General features: G+C 45.1%; 1 protein-coding gene across 1 annotated transcript in view; it reads right to left on the reverse strand.

Moving 5' to 3' along the window:
• The window catches only part of LOC135508795 (neural-cadherin-like), a 112174-nt gene extending 107697 nt beyond the window's left edge, over positions 1–4477 (reverse strand). The window contains exon 1 of the mRNA XM_064929011.1: positions 3466–4477. Within this exon, the coding sequence (XP_064785083.1) occupies positions 3466–4477 (1012 nt within the window). The remainder of the gene's footprint in view (positions 1–3465) is intronic.
• Positions 4478–10874: the final 6397 nt, after the last annotated feature.

Raw genomic sequence — 10874 nt, forward strand, 5'->3', positions numbered from 1 at the left:
ATTAGTAGCAGTCTATGGCAGGCCTTCTCTGACACATAAATTGTGTTTAAAGCAATGTTTTGTGACTGGAACATAACAGAAGCCTGCTTGCTTAATCAATAGCGGCCAATCGATTCTGGCCCAGAGGGGAAATGCCAACAGTGAGGATGTTGAGCTGAGGCAAAACAAAACTCAATAAACAAAGATGTTTCTGGATTGACAGACAGGGGTTGTGGCCCTTCAAAATCTTTACCAGGAATTACGCTGGCCGGCCGGCGAGGTTTACGCAACAACTAAGCGCATTGAAGCGCGAGGCTAAACTTTTCTGCTTTATGGTCCCGTAGCTACCACGTTGTAGCAGGGTGAAGCAAACCCGTGCACATGCCCAGACACTGTGTGACTGTGTTCAAGCACATTGCAATATCTACAGAGCTGCTTGTGGCAACATTATAACGTTGAGTCTACCTTAACTTAATAACTATGTTTAGGTGTCAACTGCATTCCAAAAGAACAGACGGCCAGCTAGAATGTTAGACAAATAAAACAACAGACAGGATCTCCTCGCACAGACACCCCCACCCGCCCTTCTGGATCTGTACTGCTGCACCATCGGTAAAACCTGTCATTTGTGTAACACCACCTCAGCTGGTAGTGACTGGGGCTACTGTAAGGACCACAGTAGTCATTTATCACTCAGCATGGTGCATGGGCACGTAGCAGGGAATCTGTGCCTTAGGAATACTCCTCCAAGGAGGAGTAGGAGGAGAGAGGCATTTGCCCCTGACTGTCACTATTCTCTTCCTCCCTGGCTGCCATGTCTTGGGCCTGACAATTTCTGTAATAATGGACATAAATAATGCAACCTCTCGGTCTAATAAACCCTCTGCCCTGGACCCATCCTCATGGAACTAGGCTACACCTCTCCTTTCTCCTGGCCATCAGATGAGCAGTGGAGCAGCTGTGGTGCTGTACGTTGGAGGAGACAGCATTGCAGGGAAGCATGTTCCTCTGACACGGCCAGACAGACAAATGTGCCACCCAAATGGCACCCTATTCCCTATACTGTGCACTACTTTGGACCAAGGCCAATAGAGCTCTATGTAAGGAATAGAGTGCCACTTGGGGCAAAGACAATATCCAAGCAGAACATAGAGCAGAAATAGATTGGGTGGAAACTAACATGCAACTGCTTGTAAATGTATTGGCAATGTACTTCAGGGAGGTAAACATACACACACACACATGGGCGTGCACATACACACAAACACACACACACATGGGTGTGCGCATACACACAAACACACACACACACATGGGCGTGCGCATACACACAAACACACACACACACATGGGCGTGCGCATACACACAAACACACATGGGCGTGCGCATACACACAAACACACACACACACGGGCGTGCGCATACACACAAACACACACACACACATGGGCGTGCGCATACACACAAATCCGCAAGCACGCATGCATGGACGCACACACACACACACATCTTGAGTTTCTTTACAAATGTAATAAATGCAGATGGCATGACATTGTGAAATAGTTTTCTGTATTAAATATACAGCCCCAGAGTCACACATTACACAGGAATTAAGATCAGGTCTCATCCCAATTAATTTCATATCACATTACGAACATGCAAATGTATTTGCAACTATACAAGAGGCTGACTAGAATTAGTGAGCTGAAGTTCTCATTTACATTTACATTTACATTTAAGTCTCTGACAAAGCAGGCTGTGCTTAAGTGCCATATGGATAATGGAGAGCTGATATAGAATCAGATCCCAGTAAAGAACAAGAAGGCCCGCACACTGTTAAAGCTCCCAATTCACTGCTTTATTAACAACGTTTCCATCCAAAATGGATCTTCGTCAGGTAATCTTATTCATTTTGATCTTGAAGGAAAAACTGATCTTAATTCAGCACTCCTACAGTTAGAAAATATAATACATACGACCCTTGGTGATTACCACAAGCTGAGACACAGCTCCACTCCAAACCACCACCCTGCCAACAGGGGAATCACTCCAGTCCAATCTCATCCCCTCTCTTCCACCTCACCAAGGACTATCCCGTTTGCTCAATACTTCTCCAGTCTCCTGCCCCTTCCAATACCATTAACTGATTCAAGCACAGGGGCAGGAAAAAGTCACAGTCGAAGAGAAACAGCTTATACTGTACATTCTGTTCCAATAAAACTAAGCTATTAAGCTGATGGCCTTTGTGGAAACTAAATCTTTACACAGGACTAATGTAGAGTTCTCTCTACCTCTCTCCAACATGACACCTTACTAGTGTCTATCATGATGACCTAATTCACTGGCTTCTCCTTCTGTCTCCCCATGCCGATGCCCCAGCTACTGGTGTAGAGGTGACAGAGAGAGACAACACATACACTCTTAGAAAAAAGGGTTCAAAAAGTGTTCCTCGGATGTCCCAATAGGAGAACCCTTTTTGGTTCCACGTAGAACCCTCTGTGGAAATGGTTCTACATGTAACCAAAAAGGGTTCTACCTGGAACCAAAGGAGTTCTACCTGGAATCAAAAAGGGTTCTTCAAAGAGTTCCCCAATGAGGACAGCCTGGGGGTGTAGACAAGTGGCCACTGGGCCACATGCACACAGCTTTAGTGACACAAGTCACACTAATATCCCTGTGGACCCACATGCTATAGCTACCTGCTTCACCACACAGCCAAAGGGAAAAATGGAACACAAGCAAACCACATGCAGTATAGCAAACTAATAAGTGAAAGATTGTTGGTGCAAAACAGACTCAAAATAAAAACCCCGCAGAATATGTGTTTAAACACAAAAAGGGTGATGTGTGATGGGTAGTCTGCTTTTTCAGGGATGAAAATGAAAAGAAAAAGACCAGCCCTCAAGGAAGCAGACAGCATTGGGGTCACACTGGATCTCCACTCCAAAATGGTTCATGTTGGAAACAACTTCACAGCCAAGTCTACAGTAGAGTCTATGGTAGCCATAAATTGACTAGAGTCTATTTAAGAAGAAGAATATTTGGCCCTAATTAAAATAACCATAATTATTTGGCCATAATTTAAAAAAGTAATAGCTGTTAGAGTTATACATCAACATGAGATACATCATATTATTGTATGAGCATGTCATAATTACAAATCATGTTGTTGTTGTTTTTCCACTGAAGCAGGTAAAGGAATACCTTGTGTACCTGTTGGATGTATTGTAGCTAGCCTGCGCTAATAGCTTTTTCTGACCTGGCTATTTATCCAAATCTACATTATGCTCTTTTGGGGCATTACTGAGGGTAAGTGACTGCAGGGGGACTTGTATTTCAGCCACCCAGATGGTCGTAAAATACTGCGCTATTAAAGTGACATCATGCATGCGTAATAGACGTTTGCCAATTAAATAAGGGCATTACCACTCCGCACATATCGCACTGAAGACAAGCACCCAGTAAAGTGCAGATTTAGTACACACCTTGTTGATCTTGTATTTTGACAGTAAATTCCACGAACGGTTCAGTCTCCCTGTCCAGGCGCCTGGCTACCACGATATATCCACTCTCCTTGCCCACGTTGATTGGGGTGATATCTGTCTCCGGGTAAACCAGCTCAAATGAGGCTGCCTGAAACCTGGCTGGGCTCAGGTTCATAACGACTGAACCGATACTTACATCTTCGGATACATTGAGGAAGACCGTGCTACCAGAGTCCAACAATGCCCTCTGCATCCGCCCTGCCCTGCCCAGGCGGCCTAACTCCCCTGTCTGGCCTGGGCGCAGTGGGCACCACTGTCGTGGGGTAACCGTGACCTCAACCCCCTTACTGATTCTGCTGGGCCAACCGTGGTCTTTTGCAAAAACATAGAACTTGACTGTAGATGGAAGCCCCAGTATGGAGTCCACCAGTAAAACTTCACCCGTCCGTGGTACCACGTAGAATCTGCCGTTTTGGGGAACGGAGAAGTATGTCAACTCTGCGTTCTTTCCACTGTCTGCATCAAGTGCATTTACCGTGTGAACCACAGACCGGAGTGGAGTCGCGTCATTCAAAGTTAATTTCAAGTCTGCATTGCGAAAAGTGGGTTCGTGGTCGTTGGTGTCCAAAACGTCCACTTTCACCGACGCAACCTCAAAGACAACATGGTCCGCTGACACGCATGTTTGGCAGCATAAACATATACTCAGGATGTATTCGGAACGCTCTTCCCTGTCCAAAACCTTGGAAGTTTTAAGTAATATATTTCCCCGTTTGTGGTGGGCAAAGACGTGGAAATCCTCGCTGCCATTTCCATACAGTTTAAAGTGCATTCCCGATTCTGGACACCATTTTTGTGGGTTGATGCGTTTAACAGGAATGCTTAGTCCGTTCACTTTTGATGCCGTCGGAGAGTTCTCAAATGCATGCCCATAAAAGAAAGGCAGTCGATCATCCGATTTATATCCAAAAACAAACGTCAGGCAATAAGACAGTAAAATAACCCAAATCATGGTGGTAACAAGTTTTAGCCTACCACCAAGTGGTTCAGGAGTTTCAATTGTGACAGCAAATCATTGAAAGTCAAAATAAAAATGTCCCCGTCTGGTAAAATCTAAAAGCTGTCACATATTTGTACGATGTCTCCTCCATGAATTGATCTTTGTCTGCTGAACTTTCACCTTAGTATCCGGTGAGATCTGTCGACTGTCTGTCGCTGGTTCAATTCAGCACTACGTGCAGTCCACTGCTGCAGGCAGTTACTGGCTGCTCGCTACCAGCAGCTTTCAGCCCTGGCGTGCTGGACAGCGCCAAGCGCGGGGGCGTGGTGCACGGGGACAGAATCCTCGCACCCCATGTGACCGCCTGGAGGATGCTTAGATCAAGTCTGTTGGGATCAAGTCCGTTCCAATGCGGTCAAGACGTCTGCGACAATAAACAAACCACAAGTACAACCATGAACCATTAAGCACTCTCAGTTATTGATCTCAAACTCCCTCACAAACTCCCTTACGACGCCAGGACAGCGGAGTCAATCACCACCTTCCGGAGACACCTGAAACCCCACCTCTTTAAGGAATACCTAGGATAGGATAAAGTAATCCTTCTCACCCCCCCCCCCTTAAATGATTTAGATGCACTATTGTAAAGTGGCTGTTCCACTGGATGTCATAAGGTGAATTCACCAATTTGTAAGTCGCTCTGGATAAGAGCGTCTGCCAAATGACTTAAATGTAAAAAATGTAAATCTCCACTCTTCAGTCCGAAGCCTTAGTGGGAGTTGAGCAGTGAAGCAGCTCTCTCCTAGCACAAACCTAGCACAAAGTCCATTTCAACTCAGAGATTAAATTTGATGTGGAAAGCTAGAAATATGACAAATGGTACAGACAATATGAATACACAGCATAATAGCAAATGGGGACTCAAGGTTAGGCTGCTGTAAATGGGCACTCAAACAACAACAAAAACATGCATTGCGCGATATAACCGAAAGGTCGCTGGTTTGAATCCCAAGCCGGCTAGGTGGAAGAAATCTGCCATTCTGCACTTGAGCAAGGCAGTTAACCCTGAAACAACAACTCCCCAGACGCCGATGACATGGATGTAGGTTAAGGCAGCCCCCTGCACCTCTCTAATTCAGAAGGGTTGGGTTAAATGCAGAAGACACAGTTCAGTTGAATGCAATCAGTTGTGCAGCTGACTAGATATCCCTGTTCCCTATTATCAGAGTGAGAAAAGGGATTTGCAAACTGTGCAGTATCTCTGTGCTACCTGTGTGCTGTGTTCAGCAGAGTGTTAACAATCAACACTGTCACTGCTCCTTACCCCCTGCTAGTGTACCCACCCACAATCCAGAACACCCCTACATTATTATCTGCACACATACAAATCCTCACAGAAATGTTATGGCTCTTGATTCTTACAGTATATGGCGATAGCTAAATATGTGGATATGGACTGTGCATAGGCCTGTTCCATGTTGCAAAATGTGTTTTCAGTGACAAAATATATAAGAGGATAAAGGTATAGTGGAACTGGATGCCTTGTTGTCATTCAGCACAGAGACATTGTGGACGCTGTCTATTGAGATGAGTCTCGATTCTCCACACTTCCTTTGTAAATAACATATCCTGTCACAGAAAAACATTGAATTCGTGTAAGAATTGTCTGGAGGGAGTTTCTAACATTGTTAAATCCATGATGGGGAGTGTGCAAGTGCACATTTAGGAACAAGGGCTCTTCCCTGACCAATAGGCTACACTTTCTTTCAAAGTTGCATTTCGTGTCACAGATTGAAAAACATTGGATTAGTGTAAGCATTGGCTGGAGGGAGTTTCCAACATTGTTAAATGACCGGGAGGGTGCAAGTGCACATTTATGAACAGGAGTCAAGGGTTCCTCCCTGACCAGTACATTTTAAAAGAGGATCTAGTACTTAGGTTTTATTAGGATTCACATTAGCTGCTGCCAAGTCAGAAGCTACTCTTCCTGGGGTCCAAACAAGGTTAAAACAATTACATCACAACAAAACACAACAACAGTGTACATCATAAAACAATACATCACACAATATTATGTTATTACATTATTAGTCACTTATTACAAATGTACAATATAAAATCCACAATACCAAAATACCACAACCTTACAATCTGTGTGTGTGTGTGTAAAGCGCGTGTGTTAGAGTGTGTGTGTGCGTATGCGTGTGTGTTTTTGTGTCTCTTCTAGCCCGCATTGTGCCATGAGGTGTTGTTTGATCTGTTTTTTAAATATGATTTTGCTGCTAGCTTCAGTTACCTGATGTGGAAGATAGTTCCATGTAGTCATGACTCTATGCAGTAATGTGTGTTTCCCGGTCTGTTCTGGTCTTAGGGACTGTGAATCTCTGTGGTCTTAGGGACTGTGGATCCTTCTCCATCCTAATGAGATCTATGAGGTTACCACTGTGTTAGTTACATTTATTAATGATGAATACTTTATGAGTGCATATTGTTCCTATATTAACCCACTGGTTGCGAGAGAGAACATAACAAACATTCATTCCATATTCATATTGATTATCTTTTTATTTTGAATGATTTAAAAAAATAAATTATTTGACCTTTATTCAACTGGTTAAATAAAGGTGAAATAAAAATATAAAAAATAAAAAATCTGAATGTCATTCAAATAAAAATGTATATTACATAATGAATTTACTACTGCGACTGTCAGCGTGAGAGATGACTCGAACAAGATCAAACTGGCACACCCAGGGGGGTGAGGCTGAGATTCTGCCTGCAGGGATGGAAAACCAACAGGTTGAACACACACACATGAGAAAACAACAAACCTGCAATGAATATGAAATCTGTGAGAAAACGTTTCATCATCCCTCTCACAACAGAAATAACAGAGAGCCCTAGGGTACCAGGGGGGAATACCCAGCCAACAGCCAGCATTAGCTTTATGCTTACTTAATGAATAATTGACCAAATCCATTCCCTTCACTCAAATAGAAGCAGTTTTAGCTTCAAAAAGGCAAATGTTGAAGTATGTTACAGGAGCAGCACTTGTTGAAACTGGTGTTGCATATTTACTTGTGTCTGTGCTCTGTCTGTGTCTGAGAGTGAGAGAGAGAGAGAGGGCAAAATAGAGAGAGAGAGTTGGCGTGAGAGAGAAAGTGAGAGTGAGAGAGAAGGCGAGAGAGACCGAGAGAGAGAAAGGGCGAGAGAGAGAGGGAGTGAGGGGTGGAGGAGGAATCCACCAACCTGGGAATGACCACACTTTTCTTGGAAGACTGGAACAATGACGGAGGAGAGAGAGGGTAACCATGGGCTACTGACATTGTGTGCTTTATGTTAAATGGATTCAGAAAAAAATGGTTGGATGGATGGATGGATGAATGGAAGGAAGGACAGACGAACCCAGGAATGATTGAAACCTGAAGTGAATGACTAAACCTCAGAACTATTCATGTAGTTCATGCACATTTATAGATGCCCTGTCCCACACCCTCCTCAAGGGAACAGCATGCAGCGCCCATGAAGTGCCACACTCAGGGAGGTACTATTACACCACTATAGCAAGGCATGTGGTGCCACACTGAGTAGTATTCCTGTGCATGTGGTGGTTCAAGCTATTATTCCTCAACAAAAGCCTTTGGCAACTACTGTAGCAGCATATAAGCTGTATTATTTCAACTATCTCTAAATGGCCCAGAGCGGTAAGCCTCCCTCAAGCGACCACCTTATGAACTACTTCAGCTATACTGTTACGGTATAGAAACGATCACTGTGCATTAATGAACTGTAAAGAAAAATGAATACAAATCAAATATACTAATTAGTAATGAAACAAGCACCATATTCAAAATCAAGTTAAGTATTTTATGTTTGACGACTATTATTTGGGGGTCATATACAGTATCATCTTCTGTAACAAAGTATCAAAGTGAAAACAGATTGAGAGGAGTGAATGTGTAATTGTTGGGGGGGGTGCTTTGTGTGTGTGTTTGTGTGCGCGCGTGCGCGTGCGTGAATAATATTCCTCACAGTCCTCCCCCTCAAACACAATTACTCACGAAGGAAGCCCAGAAAATAGCATCGGGCTATGTCATTGAAATTATAAATAAGACCTGCATTGTCTGCCTAATAGGGTGGTTCTAACCAACAAATACATCCAAGGCCTAGCGCCATCAGGGCCTTTTTTGGAGCTCAGAGGAGAGACTCTATTATGATTCCCCTGATTAGAGGAGCTTGAGCGCTAGCTAAGTGATTACACTCACAAAGAATCTTTGATTTAAAGGATAACTTACAGAATCATACCCACTTATAAGATCACTAAATTAATTCCCTACTATCAGAGAAGCTGGGAGATGATTCAGTCAATAAAAATGAAAGAAAATGATAATCAGCTCTAGGTTCCCATAAAAATAAAAAGGGATATGTGGGAATGAGTTAATGATGTAGGGGATACCTGGGCACAAACTAACATGTTAGGCTTTTACTTATTTTGAAAGATTACTTCAGGTAGATTCATAATGTTTTTATACAGACAACATACCTATCTTAGCTACCATTACTAGGGTCAGGCATTTTGGTTGTTTTTTTTTGTGGGGGGTTTGCTTTGACTATTATTTCCAGCATTATACACTGGGTTTACTGCAGGCAGAAAGGCATAGGAAATGACACAAGCTGTCTCCAACAGAGAGGAAGAGAGAGGCTCAACCTGGAGGAAAATCTGTCTCCCCTCCAGCAGGTGGCGGTTTTGTTGTTGTTTCGCCTACCAAGCAAAGAGTTTTTGTTGTTGTTTCGCCTACCAAGCAAAGAGTTTTTGTTGTTGTTTCGCCTACCAATCAAAGAGTTTTTGTTGTTGTTTCGCCTACCAAGCAAAGAGTTTTTGTTGTTGTTTCGCCTACCAAGCAAAGAGTTTTTGTTGTTGTTTCGCCTACCAAGCAAAGAGTTTTTGTTGTTGTTTCGCCTACCAAGCAAAGAGTTTTTGTTGTTGTCTCGCCTACCAAGCAAAGAGTTTCTGTTGTTGTTTCGCCTACCAAGCAAAGAGTTTTTGTTGTTGTTTCGCCTACCAAGCAAAGAGTTTCTGTTGTTGTTTCGCCTACCAAGCAAAGAGTTTTTGTTGTTGTTTCGCCTACCAAGCAAAGAGTTTTTGTTGTTGTTTCGCCTACCAAGCAAAGAGTTTCTGTATGGATGTCAATGAGAGCGCATGGGGAAATGATGTTATGAGTGTACAGATATGAGTAGGGCACATGACATACCGGCAACTTTGAGAAAAAACACTTTGTAGCGGAGTTGTCTAGAGATGAGTATGCAAATTCATGAAATGAGGCTAGTAGCATAGTATCTCTCTCTGCTGAATTACAAGCGGTTAATGTCAACAGCCCTCATTGAATATTCAAAAAAGGCTTACAATAATGAGATGTGTCCACCAATCCAAATAAAGGATAGGCGGGAGCTAGCCACCGTGCTTCTACACCTGCATTGCTTGCTGTTTGGGGTTTTAGGCTGGGTTTCTGTACAGAACTTTGAGATATCAGCTGATGTACAAAGGACAATATAAATACATTTTATTTGATTTGAAGACACTCGGAGAAGGAAGGCGAGGTGTCATTTTGATTAGCTATGCGAGGACCAGCGACTGTCTGATGCATGCAAACCTTGACATCGTTATCCACCAGCTATCAAACAGATTTTAAAGTCAGCGGGCAACATCGAGTCTGTTTGACTCCATCCATCCCACTACCCTGGACTCTGGCCGCAAAACCTTAACCTACAGGGGAGGGCCTGGGTGGGCGTCTGTCCGCGATAGCGGCTCTGGTGCAGGACGCGGACCCCACTTCACCAACGTCTTAGTCCGCCTTCTTGTCCGCTTCCGTGGCCTCCTAGCCACGGTGACCCTACTAAATGACCCCACTGGACTGAGGGGCAGCTCGGGACAGAGGGCGGAAGCTCTGGGCAGAGGGGCGGAAGCTCTGGGCAGAGGGGTGGAAGCTCTGGGCAGAGGGGCGGCACTGGCGCCTCTGGGCTGAAGGGCGGCACTGGCGCCCCTGGCTGACTGGCGGCACTGGCGGCCCCTGGCTGACTGGCGGCACTGGCGGCCCCTGGCTGACTGGCGGCACTGGCGGCCCCTGGCTGACTGGCGGCACTGGCGGCCCCTGGCTGACTGGCGGCACTGGCGGCCCCTGGCTGACTGGTGGCGCTGGGCAGACTGGCGGCGCTGGCCAGACTGGCGGCACTGGCGGCGCTCGGCAGACGGGTGGCTCAGGCGGCGCTCGGCAGACGGGTGGCTCAGGCGGCGCTCGGCAGACGGGTGGCTCAGGCGGCGCTCGGCAGACGGGTGGCTCAGGCGGCGCTCGGCAGACGGGTGGCTCAGGCGGCGCTCGGCAGACGGGTGGCTCAGGCGGCGCTCGGCAGA

The sequence above is a fragment of the Oncorhynchus masou genome, chromosome 22 (assembly GCF_036934945.1).
Source record: "Oncorhynchus masou masou isolate Uvic2021 chromosome 22, UVic_Omas_1.1, whole genome shotgun sequence".
Lineage (NCBI taxonomy): Eukaryota > Metazoa > Chordata > Actinopteri > Salmoniformes > Salmonidae > Oncorhynchus > Oncorhynchus masou.